This window comes from Asparagus officinalis, chromosome 1, assembly GCF_001876935.1.
Source record: "Asparagus officinalis chromosome 1, Aspof.V1, whole genome shotgun sequence".
Taxonomy (NCBI): domain Eukaryota; kingdom Viridiplantae; phylum Streptophyta; class Magnoliopsida; order Asparagales; family Asparagaceae; genus Asparagus; species Asparagus officinalis.
The window spans coordinates 63,034,064-63,052,368 of record NC_033794.1 but is presented as its reverse complement, the minus strand read 5'-3'; the positions used below and the strand labels follow the sequence as shown (position 1 = coordinate 63,052,368).

Here is an 18,305-nt window from a genome sequence, read left to right as displayed (position 1 = left end):
GTTTTTTCCCCTATCGACAGAGAGGAGAAAAATGGGGTTTGACTTTGGCTTTTAATAAAGTTCAGGTTGGGTTTAGTATGGATCGGGTTTAATTGTCTCAAACTCCACTTTTATTGCTTCTGATTAGGGTAAAAAGTGTATTTTTACTGCTATTCACTGCTATTTCACACTTTTGAGCGCTTTTGTGAGCGAAAAGCGCTCACAAGCGCTATTGTTTACCTCTAAATCCCTACTCGTGGTGGCCTTCGCTAATGCAAATAGCGGCGCTATATCGGTGCTATTAGCGTTACTTAAAACACTGGTAAAAAGTGTTGAAATTTGGTCTAAGAAACTGTCTCAAACTTAAAAAAAAGTTAGTAATTTGATTGGACAGTTTGAGAAGGGCCCAACACATGTCTGAATGATGTTTGATTAGTGCTGTACTTAATATGACTAAACGATGTGGGCATCAATAAACTTTGCTCTAGTTCGGAGATTTGATGTTAGGTGCAAAATATTTTTGAAGTTTTTGTGCACCTTTTCTTCATGTGAAGCTGCGCTCCACTGTCTACAATATTTGATGGGGGCAAACCATAGATGATTTCTCATGAATATGAAATAGTATTCAAGCAAGATGTTGTTAACCCTTCTATGATCAATTTTTTTTCTGCTGATTTGTTGAACTTATTAAGACTTAAATGAGATGAATCTTTATGTGCTATACATTTTATAGCTTTAGTGTGTCTTTCCATTAACAGTTCTTCACATTGTTCATGTCATAGTTCAAAACCGGCTTTAGGTATTTCAACTAATTGAACTATAAATGAAAATAGCTATGACATTGTTTTGTCTATATTTCTGTGCTTTCTATCATTGTTATGTTTTAGCTAGTGTGCCACACCTAGGCCTCTTCTCTCTTCTGCATTAATTTTTTGTCATAATGTTAGTTATATGCCCATGCAACCACTGATTAGTATTGTCCTTTATGTGTGCAGAAGAAGAAAAAACCATTTGATCTGGCTGTGTAGCCTGCAGTCTCTTATTTTCACATAATGTCAACGGGTCCTGGCCTTGAATCGCTTGTTGACCGTATGTGCTCTATTATTTACTCATTTTGGTTACATTTGCATTTACATAGTTTGTGATTAGCATTCTTCAAAACTACAATGGGTTTTCACAATTAATTTGGTTTTTGTTAATTAATGTCACTAATTTTTCCTTTTTCGTTTTTGCATACAGAAACTATATCAGTCATTACAAATGATGGAAGGAACATTGTGGTAAGTGTCATTTCCTTCATTGCTTTTTGATAGCTTGATTGCATCCAAAACACTAATTGTTTTTTAACACAAACCATCTTCATTTAGGGGATCTTGAAAGGCTTTGACCAAGCTACCAATATTATTCTGGACGAGTCACATGAGCGGGTTTACTCGACAAAGGTTCATTTACCTGTCTTAAGTGTTGTTTCTAGGTCATTTTCATGATATTATTGCTGTCCTCAAAATTTATCTTTAAAGCTCTAGGATGTTATGTTTTGCATTTAAGATCTCAATACTGAGCTATGTGGTTCATAAAAAATTGCAATTAAAACTGCCTTTTGCAATAGACAGTTCTATTTCCAGCTGCAGCTATCTATTAATGTGATTACAATATTTTCACAACAACAGTTAGAAGTAAGACATTTTGTTTCTCCAAAAATAGCTTGCAATTAATCTAGTTGGATTTTTTATTTGGAAAAATGACTTCTTTCTGCAACCACATGTGTAAAAATGTTACAGTTAGAGTACTTGCAACTATTTTGTGCTATTGCAACTGCTATTTGAAATGCAATTTTTTGCATACAATAACTCATAAATTTGGTAAGTAGTGAAAATAATGTGTTTGGTAGCTGGAACTGTACATGAAACTTATCTGTTTTTTAAATGACTGGTAAGTAGTGAAAATAATGTGTTTGGTAGCTGGAACTGTACATGAAACTTATCTGTTTTTTAAATGATATCTGAGGCATATTTCTATCATTTTTGGTAGCTGGAACTGTACATGAAACTTATCTGTTTTTTAAATGATATCTGAGGCATATTTCTATCATTTTGTCGCATAATTGCATTGAGTTTTCCTTTCAGCTTGCTTATATTTCCCACTTAGTGCAAATCCAAGCTTCCTCGTTGTTTGGATAACATGCATAATTGACATTGGATAGGCTTCAGTAGCAGAAATGGGATCTGATTAAATGAAGGAACATGGAGCATTTTCCCTGATAATGCATAAACAAAATTAAATAAAAAGCCTCTGAAATATCAAAATTTAGGTAAAAGCATTTTCCCTGATAATGCATAAACAAAATTAAATAAAAAGCCTCTGAAATATCAAAATTTAGGTAAATATGTACTATTGTTTTCTTGAGAATATTATTCTTGTTTATAATTTAATGGGTAAAGATGGGTAAATATGTACTATTGTTTTCTTGAGAATATTATTCTTGTTTATAATTTAATGGGTAAAGATGTGAAGATACATGTAGTTAGGGGTACTATTTTTAAAGATAGATTTATGACCAATAGCAAATAGATTCGCTGGTTTGGTTCTGAATTGCCCAAAGCAGAAAGAGTTAATGGGCCACCATCTCACCATGTTACATGTCCATGTACTTCCATGCATGGTTGCAGTTAAGGGTTCAAATGGATAATATGCTTCATGTCAGATTTGTTGAATTGAACGTACATGTTGATATCCGATATTCATCTAAAATATGAACATAGTTACAGTAGTGGTAAAAATATCCAACAGACCCTCTGAATTATCCAAATATACGTATAGTTCAAATACATCAAGTGCACATAATATAATATCCTGGTTAATACTCTGAATTATCCAAATATACGTATAGTTCAAATACATCAAGTGCACATAATATAATATCCTGGTTAATAAAGACAAACTCATGTGATCTTATATACGCTAAATACATCAAGTGCACATAATATAATATCCTGGTTAATAAAGACAAACTCATGTGATCTTATATACGCTTGACACTTTCTTGTAAAAAAAATTTGAATCTAAGGGTAGACCTCCCTCGCTAGGTTTCTTAATCATACTTGAGGCTCTTAACTTTAAGGTGCTGTCTTTTTGGGTCTTGGATTCCATAAAATCGACATTAGGAGTGGTACAACCTGCAGCTACCAATAAAATGAGCTTTACTTTAGTCCATTTGCGTTAACATTTTACTTTTTTATGTGTAATATTACAGATAACAGCATTAGCATCAAACTTGTTCATTCTATCTGAATTTTCCACAAACAATAACGAAGCTAACTCTTGTGACCTTTATGTTCTATTTGTAGGAAGGTGTGCAACAACTTGTTCTTGGTTTGTACATCATAAGGGGTGATAATATGTAGGTTTCTCTCACTATCTTAAAGATTCTCGCTTTATTTGTTATCGTTATTTGCAAGGTTCTTTGTAATGGTTTCCCTTTTCCTTTTCTTCTTGCAGTTGTGTTGTGGGAGAATTAGATGAGGAGCTGGACTCAAATCTGGACCTATCCAGACTTAGGGCACACCCTCTGAAGCCTGTGATTCATTGATCATCCAATTGCCCGAGCTTCTCTGCATGGAATTTTGAGGTTTGGCTGACAGAAAAATTTAATCTACTGAACTATGTCTGATCTTAGGGTGTAGTATCTTAAGGGATCAAATGCAAAAGAAAATGGTTTATGCATATAATATTTGCAGCTTCATTTGAATATCCTGTTTAAGGGGTATTTGCTCCATATATTCTGCGAATTCTGTGCCATTAGTCCTCTGTAAGCAATTTACATTTTGTTTCATTTGTCCCTTATTTAATATTTATGTACACTGATGTTTTTTGTGGATCAAATTTCTCGGTAGAAAACCTTAAGAGTGGCCCTTTATGTGTGAAATCAGTTAGTATCCTTTTCCAATAATTTCTATTAGACACTAGAATTTGATCACTCGCACTGCACATGCAGTATTAGGGGTTTCTGATTTATGTATCTACAATTAGTAAGTATATATGGTCATAGATGCAAGAACAAATGCATGTTTTCTAAAGGAGTATTTATTTTGATTATGTAGGAATAAGATTCTATTTATTTAATTTTCTAACAAAAGCATATTTAAAGTCAAGTATTTTTCTGTTTTTTAAAAATAAGTCATAATCAAATGCTTCTTTACTAAAATTAAATTTGTAATCAAATTAGCAATTAGTTTCAGTGTTACTACTATACATAACAATAACAATACCTTTTGTTCTATTATATAAATCTTTGTGAATATTTAGTGTTTTACTCAAATTAAGTTGCCCAGATTTAATGAATTACAGATCCTTAATTACTTAAATATGACTTACTCATCCCTAGATATTAAATCATCCTTATTAAATTTGAAACCCCAGAGTTTGATAATAAATTTGAGCGCTCTCTTGATTGGGAATTCTTCTATTAACCATTGGGTTTTAGTTTTTCTAAACTAACCAATAGTTAATAGTCATTTTAATCAGTTAAAATTTGTAAGTAGAACAATTATAATCCTTCTATTAACAGTCGGGATGGGATAATTCAGAAGAACGTGAAAGATGTTGGACCAAAGGACTAAAATCACTCTTTTGTAATAATATATACTGCAAATAGATAAACTACTGACCATTTTACTTCCCAACATGTTAGATGCTATCTTTGGTTGAGACGTCCTTTTTATGATTTGTAACTTCCAAGTAAATGTTGACACTTAACCTTAGAGATTGAAGTAGATGAGGGGAAACTGCTTAACTTTTTATTATGTTCAGCTTACTGCTTTTTCTCTGCTTTTGTTCTTTTCAGCCTCCGATAAGGTGTAGTGATGAACTAACAATGCAAGTTCTAATTTCAGAATTAAGCTTTTGGAAATTGAAGATAAATCTAAGTGAGCTTGAGGGTACAGTATAGATCTGCTGGTTCTGTACGATGTGTTTGATGACAGTAGTCGGATAATCTTTATTTTGTACCTGTAGAGATTTATTCCTGCAGTAAACTTCGCTGTTGCTGATTATAAATTTGTACCTGGCATTGTAACCAATTCTGATGATATGCTGTTTTTCTAATGTACATGATCAGCTAACTGCGACCTTTTAAAGGTTGATGCGCTTTTCTTTTTCCAGACAATGTTCTTGATGGATTATATCTGTTGTCTTGCAAAATGTTCGTTTTTTTAATAATAATATTTTCTGGTTTATATCAAAGCCATAATCACTCTAAGTTTTCTTCTGAGTCGATTGCTATATTTTCTGCAACTTTAGGACAAATGTAGCCCTGCCTAAACATTTAGGCACTTCTATTTGGTTCTTGAGAACGTTACGACCTTGTCATCCAAATATGTACCTTTGTTTCCATTTGGGCAAAGTTTTGTTTCATATTTGTCATGCACGTTCTCATTGTTAAGTACATCCCTATACATATTAAAGAGAGTCAAAATTGATGACATACTTGTTGGGCATGCCTGCGGAGATGCGTAGAAAGATCGGAACTGGTAATCTCATCAGGGGAGAAGGGGGAAGGATTTGAAGGTAAGGGAATGCAATTAAAAAAAACAAGAATCACTCGATTTTAATGGTTCTCGGCCATGATCAAGCCTTTTTTTTTTCTCTCCCCCTTTTCCTTTTCTTCTGAATTAGTGTTTATAAAATGCTCAATGTGAGACTAATGTCATGCTTGGAGAAAAACAGCGATGGAAAACTATAGAAGGTATACTAGAAACATATGCTTTTAGAAACCTTCTGTTATATCTGACAATGTATTTGAACATATTGAACAAATTTTACACAACAGCGTTTGTATCCAAACTTAACAGATTATGAATTAAAATTTCACATTCAAAAAATTGAAAACGAAAGCACATATGCTGTGTGTGTGTGTATACATATGAATCCAAAGCAAGTGCCAAAATAAACTAGCTTCTCGCCGGTAAAGGTCCTATCTTAAGTTTACATCATTGATAAAATAACAACAGCATCTAAATCAACCATGAATGGCATAGATGATCTATGCCGTTAGAATCCACACTGGTTACTCGCAGGAACGCGTCAATTATTGGCATCCGAGAGTTGAACGCCTAACCAACCAATTCCCTCGTCAAACGGGCATAAAAAACTCCACGATTCAATCCGCGCGTGACACTTCTTACCTCGGGTACCAGTTCCTTACGCAACAGCCCTTCATCCTAGGACGCGCGATGCGCTCTCCAAGCTATAAATACCCCCTTAACCCTTCCCCCGTCCCCCATTCATTCGTTAGACGAAGAGAAGGAGCAAAGGAAATTAAAAAGAGTAACCAAAGAGGAAATGGCCGACCACAACGATGTCAGATTCCAAGCTGGCCAGGCCGTCGGCCAGGCCCAAGTGAGCCCTTTTCCATCTTTTTTCTCGCTTGAAATTTTATCGATACATAGCAAAGGAAAGTAGTATCTCACAGAGGGGTTTTTTTTTTTATTTGCCCCCCACACCCACCCAGGTCAAGAAGGATGATTTGATGGACAGGGCATCACAGTCGGCGAGGGAGACCAAGGAGGAGACCGCGGGGTTTCTTCAGCAGACGGGAGAGCAGGTGAAGAACATGGCCCAGGGAGCGGCGATTTTGCTGTGAAAACGCCGGTCGGATTGACAACGCGGCGCCGCGAGCGCCGGACACACCACCACCACCACCAAGACCACCGTCACGAAGCACTGATGATCAAATATTATGGGGGTTGATTATGCTACATTGGATTTTTATTTTTTATTTTAAAAAGTTTCTTTTGTTTTGTGTTTGAATAAGCCTGGCCTTTTGGTTTAGCTGCTTGTGTTTCTTAGGAAATCAAGTAGTTACTCTCGTTCTAGGAGTCTTAATTACGTTAGGAATATTCATGCCTTTATCGCAGGCGTTGTTTTGTATTTTTCCAATGTAGTGAATTATTTTTGTTGGTGAAGTATCTCTCTCTCTCATATCTTCGGTAACTTTTACCTGGCGTGCGAAAATTGGAGTTGCAATTTCCCCGCGAAAATGGAAAGCAGCGTACAAAATGTTATTTTTTCCCCCTTCACTTCTAGCCTCTACATTCAACAAGAATCGATAATATTTTTTTTTATAGAAAGTGCGAAAGATCAGTTTGATCCCTATAATAGGACCTCATACTCAAATAGATCCTTGCATTTTTTTTTTCAACTTAGTCCTTTTACTCCTTGCTAGATGTAAACTTAATCTGTTTTTAACCATCCGATACAATCTCTGTTAAAAAACATTTTGAAGGGTCAATACTACCCTCAACCCTAAAACATAGATATCCATGTACAAAAAAAAAAAAGAATGATTGCTCGTTCTTCCCCTATCAAATGAAAAAACACCCAAAAAAAACCCTCCTTCCCTACAAAACTGACAACCCTAATTAATTATGGAGTCGCAAGAAGTGGAAGCAAACGAACATTCAATGGCAACCTTGAATCTTGACAACGTGAATTGTGATAGGTATTTGTTCATGATCCTTTTTTATTACCTCTATGTTATGGTGTTATGGTTTATCACATTTTCTAAAAAATATATTATTTATTGCTTCGTTAGGATATGTTGTATCCAGTGAAAATTTGATTACAAGAAACTATTTTCTAGTATTGGGGTTTAGTATATGCTCCATAAATTTTTATCGAGATACTTTCAGAAACTTACATGTTATAGTGTTAGAGTTTATCACATAGTCCGCATATTTTTTTTCGTTCGAGTAGAAAAATATCATGCTTAATTCAATATAAAAATGTGAAAAAAAGAGTATGAACAATATATTTTGAAAATATGTGCATCAGAGATCAAACTTCTCAGTAGATTAACTAGCTATTCTTTATTTTGCTTCTTATGTGGTCTCCTGGGATATGATGGTGCGGCATAAACATGTACCAAAAAGGTTGCAAGTGCACAACCGTGTCAAGTTATAGTATTTAAGATATCGATCCCACGAGGAAGGTGTTTTGTAGGAGAAAATATAAATTTGGTTCTTATTTTGTGTGCGTGACAAGTAGGAGTGATAAGTGAATGTGATTGTGAAGAGATTGAGATAGTGAAAATGGTGTGTAAATAGGTGCAAGTTTAAGTGAGAGTGGATTTAAAAAAAGAATGAGTATGATCAATAAGGTGAGAAGGAAGAAATGAATAAAATCAAGAAACAAAATAAAAAAAAAATCAAGAATGAAGAATAAAATTCTAGAATAAAAAAAATACAAGAAATTAAAGATGGTGGATTCAATTATAGATATGGGTAATCTACAATTGAACCCACTTCTTAGAAAATGGTGATTCCCTAGAGGGTTCTAGCCTAAAGGCGAATCAAACAAAATAAAAATAAACAAAAAGAAAAACTAAACCCAAGAGGGTTCTAGCCTCAAGGTGAATAGTGCAAGAAATTAAAATCTAACTACAAAATAAATTACAAAATCTAAACTATAAAATAAAATTGCAAGAATTAAATGCAAGAAAATAAATCTACTCTATAAGCATAAAATAAATCTAAAGCAAGAGGGTTCTAGCCTCTTGGCTATTTAACAAGAAAATAAAATCTAACTACAAGCATAGAAATAAATCTAAACTAATAAGCAATAAAAGAGAAAAAGAAAAGAAATGCAAACCTTCAAATAATTCTCCATCTTCATCTTCATCTTCATCATCCAACAAAAGGAGAAAGAACAAATTTAAAAAGAAAATAATTATTTTTAATTAATTGCAACTAAAGTTATAATTTTGGAAGGCCTTCTCAATTAAGAGTAGCCCTCCTCTCCAAAAGGAGTTACAAAAATTTTCACACCTCTAACCCCTCACTCTCTACCCCTATTTATAGTAAACATCAGTGAATGAGAGCCATTGGATCAAACTTGAGCCCCAAGACAAGCAAAATCAGCCATTGACGAGCGCTACAGTAACCTGGTATCGATGCAGACATCGATGCAGGTATCGATGCCAGCATCGATGCCCACATTGATGCCGACATCGATGCCCACTATTTCCAAATTCTGATTTCACGGATAGCTTCGTCTCGTCGAGATAGGCGATTTTCATATATTATATGTTAAATTCCGCCTTCCGGATTAGGAGATATCGTCGTTTCTTTGTGGCCAACCATTTTGAATATGATTTCTTTTCATATTGGATTTTTGATTTTCTCCGGCTTCTACAGGCTACACGACTTGATTCTGGGCTTTTGGATAATTTGGAAATTGATTTTCCAATGTGCTTCTTTGCTTCATTTCTTCATTTAATCAATGGGTTTTTGTTGAGAGATGAGAGTTTGAGATTTATTCTTCATTAACCTGCAATTAAAAGATAAAAATAATTATTAGTGGTATATTTATTCATATAAAATAGATAATGAGGGTATAAAATTGTAATAAAATATGATTATCAAATACCCCCACACCTAAACTTTTGCTAGTCCTCTAGCAAAGAAAATAAAAAGAAAATCCTAACTCACTTTCGCAGGAATCGCGGTTGTATTTAGCGCATACAACAAGCCTTTAAACCCCTAGGTTACCCTAGTGGACGAGTTGTAGTCTCGTGAGGGTTTGCAGTGAATATACCCACAAAATTCGGTCAACTTGCCAAATTAAAGAAGTCAGTAAATAACTAAATTCACTTGATAACTTTTAGATAATCTAATTGGAGCCAGTTATCACTCAAGAAAACATTTTTATATATAACTCTAAGGTATATTTTTAAGAAAATCTTCTCATTGTAGCAATACAAAACCAAGCCAAACTTAGAAATTTAATTTAAAAGTTTTGAAAAGAACATGCCAACTCTTTGTTTTAAATAATTTTCAAGTTGCTTGATTTAAAATATTTTCCAAGACCATATATACAACTATAAAACATTTAAAACTTTTTTTTATTTTTATTTTTTTTAACACTTTCTTCCTTGGTGATTTTTTCTACTTTAACGGGCTTTCTAAGTGACCATTTAACGAGTTTTGGGCCAATGGATCCCAACCCAAATGGGCTTAGGTCATTAAGTATGGAAATACTCCTTGGGCTTAATTACTCGGTCAGCTTAGGCTTTATAAGATAGAATCACCTTGAATTAAAGAGTTTTTTTTCTTTTTGGTGCCCATTTTTCGCACTCTTCTTTTGCAATTTTTTTTTCGGTGCCCATTTTTTGCACTCTTATTTTGCAATTTTTTTTTTGGTATATGTATGTATATTTTGAAAATATGTAAATCAAGACACTTTGAAAAATTATTTTCAACTCTAAGTTAGGCATGCAAAAATTTCATTATTTTAAATAAAAGTCCGAGTTAAGGCTTAAGTAAAGTATACTACTTTGAAAATCATTTCTTAAGAAATTTATTTAGAGTTATCATAAAAGGTGAACTTAAGTAAATAACTAACTAGGGATTAGAAAATTTCAAATTTATCAAATAAATCAATTATTACATAACTCTATCAATTTGGCAAGTGACGATATTTTTATAATAATTTTTTTTTAAGAAAAAGGAGGAAAAAAAATGTAACTAAAAATGAAAAATAAAGAGAAAAAAATAACTAATTCCCACCCCCACACCTAAATTTTGCATTGTCCTCAATGCAAACTCTATGATGCATAAAGTAAAAAAGATAAAAAATGAAGCACTTACATTTGCTCAATGCAAACTCTATGATGCATAAAGTAAAGCAGATAAGAAGTGAAGCACTTACATTTGGTTCGCTGATAAAAATCTGCAATTACCTTTGGTCTGAGGAGGATGAAAACAAAAATTTATTCTTCTTTCTTTTTTTTCCTTCTTTTTTTTTCTTTTTTTTTGAAAACTGAACAAGAAACTCTCACGTGAGAGAAGAATAAATTCTTTTTATTATTCTGAAATAAACAAAATAAACAATGTAGAATGAAATATTCAACATGAAGAGTTCCTGTTCTACATTGAATCCTTCCTTGCTGTTGAAAATTCTTCCACGGATTTTAAATAATTTCAACATGATATAAACAACAATGTGCTGAAATTCTAAACATTCCGGGGTGTTCAATGATTTTTGTGGCAATGGAAGGTAGGTATTATTGGTGTCATGCATATTGGACTTAGATTCTTGATTTGTGAATGTTTGTTCTCTAACAACCAATTTTTCTTTAACAATTTTCTCAACCCCAAGATTCATGGTTGATGTGTAAAAATTTGGTTGTTGTTTATTTTCCAAAAATCTTAGTTCATCAAGAAAGAGTTTTTCAAAATTCAGTTCAAAACAGCAATTGTCCAACACAGTTTCTTTATTTTGACAAACCCGATCTGCTTCTCCTAATATTTTTAGCTCCTCACCGAAAATTTCCTCAAAACTTAGATCTGACTCTTCTTCTTCTTCCCTCGGTCTTTCCTGAATTGAATTATCAGGGGAAGAATGAATTGGAACAAGAATTTGGCTTAAAGGTGTTCTTTCCTGATTATCGACCTGTTTTCCTGACTGTAGTGCATTCATTTGAGTGTCCTTAGGATTGACCACGGGTTGACTCAGAATTTCTCCTTCCTCTACTTCACTTATGGCACTAGCTAGTTGATCAATATGGGTTTCTAATCTAGCTAGGGCTTGAGTGTTAGAGTTAAGTATGAGTTCGGTTGATTGCATAAAGGAGTTCATCGTGTAGGATGTTTGAGTTAACATATCCGTGGCTAGTGTGGAGGCCTTAATAATGATTTCAAAACCTTTTTCCAAAAAATTGAGACGTTCATCATGATCTGTATCAAGAGGAGTGTGAGTTACAACTTGATGATGAGGAGACTGATTTTGATGTGACAGATTGGGTTGTTGAAATTGTGGATGAGAATTGAAAGGAACTGTGTTTTCCCTAGGAAAATGTTGGGTCAAAGAGGGAGTGAAGTTTTGAGTTTCGGAGTGGTTTCCCTGATTCCATGCAATGTTTGTGTAACTTGCCCAACCTGGGTTGTAGGTTGGAAAAAATGGATCATTTACCGAATACTGATATGGACTCTCTACAAACTCCCGGACTTCATTGGAAATTTCAATCCTATTGGGATAACATAAATTTTGAAAAACTTGTGGATTAGCCATTTGTTCAAAATGAATTTGTTGATGTGTATTGTCCCTAATCCACGTTTTGCATGCACCAAAAACAATTACTTTTTATATAATTTTTTTTTGTTTTGGAAAAATAAAAGTTAGTTTTTTTTGAAGAAAAAGGAAAAACAAATAAAAAACAATCACTTTTCAATCATGCTAACTCTAGGGTTAAGCCTAACTCAGCTAGACCAGCTCCTAACCAAAAATTCCTTAAGTGAAAAGATAAAAGTTTTACCCGGGTAGTTAGCCAGGTAAGGATAGTACTAGAGGGTGATCAAAGATCAATTAAGTACCTCTTTCCTTGCGGAGCGCTTTACGCAACCCCTAAACCTTGCCTTAGACACCAACTAATCTGAGAAAACTTAAACCGGTTCACTTAAGGATTTCTTGTTCCTTATTGAGCTCGAATCCTTAGGGGCCAACGTCTAATGAGTTTTATTAGGCTTGGGTGGTGTAGTGAGGAATTAGTGATTTTTGGGCTAAGGAAAGGGTGATGAAATCCCTCACCTTATCTTGATTATGGGGTTTTGCCCTTAAAAATATTTTTAAGTGTGTGTCAAATCAAGATGCTCAAATCACTTGGTGAATTCCTACTAACTATATGAAATGCAACCCTATGAATTAAAAGCAACTAAAAAGGATGGGAAAAAAAAATCTTTTTTTTTAATTAGGGTTAACAATCAAACAAATGAGAAGGGGGGATTTGTTTGAATTTATTATCTTGTTAGTAAATGTCAAAGTGAATGGTGAATTTTATTATGGTCAACAAAAAATAAATGAAATACAACCCTATGAATTAAAAGCAACTAAAAAGGATGGGAAAAAAAAATCTTTTTTTTTAATTAGGGTTAACAATCAAACAAATGAGAATGAGGGATTTGTTTGAATTTATTATCTTGTTAGTAAATGTCAAAGTGAAGGGTGAATTTTATTATGGTCAACGGAAATAAAATCTTTTTTTTAAGATCCTAATTGTCACTAATTGTGAGAAACTAACTAAAGGTGTGGAATTGAAAATATAAGGAAGAAGACTTACCACAAGCGAATATCCAATTCCTCAATCTCCAATTCTTGATCTTTAATCTCCAAGTAGTTCTTTCACAATAAACACACAAGTTAAAGAACCAAAATAATTAAAACCTACTTAAGCACCTGCCCCGGCAACGGCGCCAAAAACTTGGTGCGGCATAAACATGTACCAAAAAGGTTGCAAGTGCACAACCGTGTCAAGTTATAGTATTTAAGATATCGATCCCACGAGGAAGGTGTTTTGTAGGAGAAAATATAAATTTGGTTCTTATTTTGTGTGGTCTAAATCTATCAAAAGCAGGCTCAGGTTCGGGTTCAGGTTCTTGGTCATCTGAGGGGAGTGATTGTTGAATAGATTCATCAGAAGGAGAAGGAGAAGGAATTTGTACAGGATCAAGAGTTTGACTTGGCGGAGTTCTCACTTGATTATCGACCTGTCTACCTGACCGAAGTGAATGGATTGCATTCACTTGAGCTTCATAGGATGAACTGCATCCTGTGTTATTAGGGTTGACCACGGGTTGACTCGGAAATTTTCCTTTCTCTCTTTCACTCACGGCACTAGCTAGTTGACCAAGTTGGGATTCTAATCTAGCTATAGCTTGAGTGTTGGAGTTGAGCATTTGTCCGGTTGATTGCATGAAGGAATTCAACGTGCTAGATGTTTGAGTCAACATATTCGTGGTTTGAGTAGAGGCCTTAATTATGGTTTCTAAACCCCTTTCCAAGACATTGAGACGTTTATCTTGATCTGGATTGTGAGGAGTTTGAATTACAGCTTGATGAGGAGGAGACTGATTTTGATACGGCAGATTGGGTTGTTGAAATTGTGAATGAGAATTGAATGGAACTGTGTTTCCCCTAGGAAAATGTTGGGTCGAAGCGGGAGTGAAGTTTTGAGTTCCGGGAGAATTTCCTTGATTCCATGCAAAGTTGGGATGATTTCTCCAACCTGGATTGTAGGTTGGAGAAAATGGATCATTTCTAGGGTGCTGGAATGCAGCGTTCATCTGTTCTATTGCGTTGTTATTTCCTAGGAGAGGGCATTCCTCTGAAACGTGGGTAGGAGACTGACAATTATGACATCCTGGGAAAGAAACATGATTGAGTTGAGCTGGAGCTCGTTCCTTAATTTCTAAGGCTTCTAACCTCCGCAGAATTGTCGCCATCTTCGCTTCAGAAGCAATGTTTGACTCCAAGGAAAGACCACTAGACTTAGAATGGGGAACTGATGAAACCCTGTCATCGCACTGTTCCCATTGCATTGTTTTTTCAGAAAGACTCTCCAAAAACTCCCAAGCTTCATCAGTATTTTTCCTCATAAAATCCCCGTGGCACATTGATTCTAAGGAAGTTTTTGCAGAATAATCTAATCCCTCATAAATTATTTGGCACAATCGCCATTTCTCTAAACCGTGATGAGGACATTGGATGAGAAGATCTTTAAATCGGTCAAAATACTTCCAAAAAGGTTCTCCCGGGATAATTTTAAAGTTTTGAATGCTGTTCCTAAGCTTTACCGTTTTATGAATAGGAAAAAATTTCTTAAGAAAAACGGTGACAAATTCATCCCAAGTTGAGATGGAATTTGTTGGTAAGCTGTACAACCATTTTTTAGCTTTATCCTTAAGAGCAAATGGAATAAATCTAAGCTTAACCGCATCTTCATTTAATTCTCTCATTTTAATCATAATACACACTTCCTCAAATTCCGAAATAAAAATATATGCGTCTTCTGTTTCATTTCCAAGGAATTTGGGAAGCATGTTTATGTATTACGGTTCCCTAATCCACTGTTGCATACACCAAAATATTTATTTTATTTTTTTTATTTTTTATTTTTTTTAAGAAAAAAAAATTAGTTTTTTTTATGAGAAGGAAAGGATAAAGAGGATTAGGATGCTCCATTTCTATGATTGGTTCAAAGCGAATTAATCGATGTGTATTATCCCTAATCCACTGTTGCATACACCAAAATATTTCTTTTTATTTTTTTTATTTTTTATTTTTTTTAAGAAAAAAAAATTAGTTTTTTTTATGAGAAGGAAAGGATAAAGAAAAATCTTAACTAAAACAAATCAAAACAATCACTTTTCAATCACTCTAATTCTAGGGTTTAGCCTAATTCACTAGATAGCTCCTAACCAAAAATTCCTTAAGTGAAAAGATAAAAGTTTTACCCGGGTAGTTAGCCAGGTAAGGATAGTACTAGAGGGTGATCAAAGATCAATTAAGTACCTCTTTCCTTGCGGAGCGCTTTACGCAACCCCTAAACCTTGCCTTAGACACCAACTAATCCAAGAAAACTTAAACCGGTTCACTTAAGGATTCTTTGTTCCTTATTGAGCTCAAATCCTTAGGGCCAACGTCTAATGAGTTTTATTAGGCTTGGGTGGTGTAGTGATGAATTAGTGATTTTTTGGGCTAAGGAAAGGGTGATGAAATCCCTCACCTTATCTTGATTATGGGGTTTTGCCCTTAAAAATATTTTGAAGTGTGTGCCAAATCAAGATGCTCAAATCACTTGGTGAATTCCTACTAACTATATGAAATACAACCCTATGAATTAAAAGCAACTAAAAAGGAAAAAAAATCTTTTTCTTTTTTTTTAATTAGGGTTAACAATCAAACAAATGAGAAGGGGGGATTTGTTTGAATTTATTATCTTGTTAGTAAATGTCAAAGTGGAGGATGAATTTTATTATGGTCAACAAAAAATAAAATCTCTTTTTTTTTAGTCCTAATTGTCTCTAATTGTGAAGAAGTAGCTAAAGGGTGGAATTAAAAACTAGAAAGAGGACTTACCTGAAAGCAAATCTTCAAATCCTAGCTCTCCAATCCGCGATCTTCAAGCTCCAAGTAGTTCTTTCACAATAAACACACAAGTTAAAGAACCAAAATAATTAAAACCTACTTAAGCACCTTCCCCGGCAACGGCGCCAAAAACTTGGTGCGGCATAAACATGTACCAAAAAGGTTGCAAGTGCACAACCGTGTCAAGTTATAGTATTTAAGATATCGATCCCACGAGGAAGGTGTTTTGTAGGAGAAAATATAAAATTGGTTCTTATTTTGTGTGCGTGACAAATAGGAGTGATAAGTGAATGTGATTGTGAAGAGATTGAGATAGTGAAAATGGTGTGTAAATAGGTGCAAGTTTAAGTGAGAGTGGATTTAAAAAAGAATGAGTATGATCAATAAGGTGAGAAGGAAAAAATGAATAAAATCAAGAAACAAAATAAAAAAAATCAAGAATGAAGAACAAAATTCTAGAATAAAAGAAAATACAAGAAATTAAAGATGGTGGATTCAATTATAGATATGGGTAATCTACAATTGAACCCACTTCTTAGAAAATGGTGATTCCCTAGAGGGTTCTAGCCTAAAGGCGAATCAAACAAAATAAAAATAAACAAAAAGAAAAACTAAACCCAAGAGGGTTCTAGCCTCAAGGTGAATAGTATAAGAAATTAAAATCTAACTACAAAATAAATTACAAAATCTAAACTACAAAATAAAATTGCAAGAATTAAATGCAAGAAAATAAATCTACTCTATAAGCATAAAATAAATCTAAGGCAAGAGGGTTCTAGCCTCTTTGGTATTTAACAAGAAAATAAAATCTAACTACAAGCATAAAAATAAATCTAAACTAATAAGCAATAAAAGAGAAAAAGAAAAGAAATGCAAACCTTCAAATAATTCTCCATCTTCATCTTCATCTTCATCATCCAACAAAGAGAAGAAGAGAAAAATTTAAAGTGGTGAAAAAAATATTATTATTAATTGCAACTAAAGTTATAATTTTGGAAGGCCTTCTCAATTAAGAGTAGCCCTCCTCTTCAAAAGGAGTTACAAAAATTTTCACACCTCTAACCCCTCACTCTCTATCCCTATTTATAGTAAACATCAGTGAATGAGAGCCATTGGATCAAACTTGAGCCCCAAGACAAGCTAAATCAGCCATTGACGCGCGTTACAGTAATCAGGTATCGATGCAGGCATCGATGCAGGTATCGATGCCAGCATCGATGCCCACATCGATGCCGACATCGATGCCCACTATTTCCAAATTCTGATTTCACGGATAGCTTCGTCTCGTCGAGATAGGCGATTTTCATATATTATATGTTAAATTCCGCCTTCCGGATTAGGAGATATCGTCGTTTCTTTGTGGCCAACCATTTTGAATATGATTTCTTTTCATATTGGATTTTTGATTTTCTCCGGCTTCTACAGGCTACACGACTTGATTCTGGGCTTTTGGATAATTTGGAAATTGATTTTCCAATGTGCTTCTTTGCTTCATTTCTTCATTTAATCAATGGGCTTTTGTTGAGAGATGAGAGTTTGAGATTTATTCTTCATTAACCTGCAATTAAAAGATAAAAACAATTATTAGTGGTATATTTATTCATATAAAATAGATAATGATGGTATGAAATTATAATAAAATGTGATTATCATATAATGATAGCAAGTTTACACTACCCAAATTTCTAAAAAGAATTTCTCCTTAACTTATAATTTATTACTCAATGAGAAAATTACTAAAAAATGACACCCACTATCATGGTTATATTAAGGAGAAATTATCATTGTCTATTTTTTACTTTAATCCTTATTTATTGCTTGCTCATTACCTTGTTTTCATGTTTACGTGCAGATATATATAACTATAAATGTTCATCATAATGGCTCATTTTATTGTGATGGGGATATTACAAATTTTGAGAATTTAAAAGCTTGTGAGTTAACATATGACAAAGTAAGGAGTTTGGTTCTTAGACTCTAAGAAACCATAGAAAATATCTGGTATTGAGACCTTGAAATTTTATTTTTTACTTCATTCCAATTAAGTGCTAGTGATTACGGGCGCACACTCACATGTATATGTATGTATGTTTATATATATGTGTGTATACATATGTGCGCGCACACGCACATGTATATGTATGTATGTATATATATATGTGTGTATACATATGTGCGTGTGCGTGTATATATATATATATATAGGTATTGAGACCTTGAAATTTTATTTTTTACTTCATTCCAATTAAGTGCTAGTGATTACGGGCGCACACTCACATGTATATGTATGTATGTTTATATATATGTGTGTATACATATGTGCGCGCACACGCACATGTATATGTATGTATGTATATATATATGTGTGTATACATATGTGCGTGTGCGTGTATATATATATATATATA

General features: G+C 33.8%; 1 protein-coding gene across 2 annotated transcripts in view; it reads left to right on the top strand.

Moving 5' to 3' along the window:
* The window catches only part of LOC109825103 (sm-like protein LSM8), a 6,168-nt gene extending 1,009 nt beyond the window's left edge, over positions 1 to 5,159 (top strand). Inside the window, exons 2-7 of one of the 2 annotated variants that reach the window (XM_020391844.1) lie at positions 975 to 1,068; positions 1,219 to 1,259; positions 1,347 to 1,421; positions 3,327 to 3,379; positions 3,478 to 3,607; positions 4,823 to 5,159. In XM_020391844.1, coding sequence (XP_020247433.1) covers positions 1,032 to 1,068; positions 1,219 to 1,259; positions 1,347 to 1,421; positions 3,327 to 3,379; positions 3,478 to 3,568 — 297 coding nt within the window. In that variant the 5' untranslated portion in view covers positions 975 to 1,031 and the 3' untranslated portion in view covers positions 3,569 to 3,607; positions 4,823 to 5,159. The remainder of the gene's footprint in view (positions 1 to 974; positions 1,069 to 1,218; positions 1,260 to 1,346; positions 1,422 to 3,326; positions 3,380 to 3,477; positions 3,608 to 4,822) is intronic. The other variant, XM_020391837.1, reaches the window with a different exon arrangement.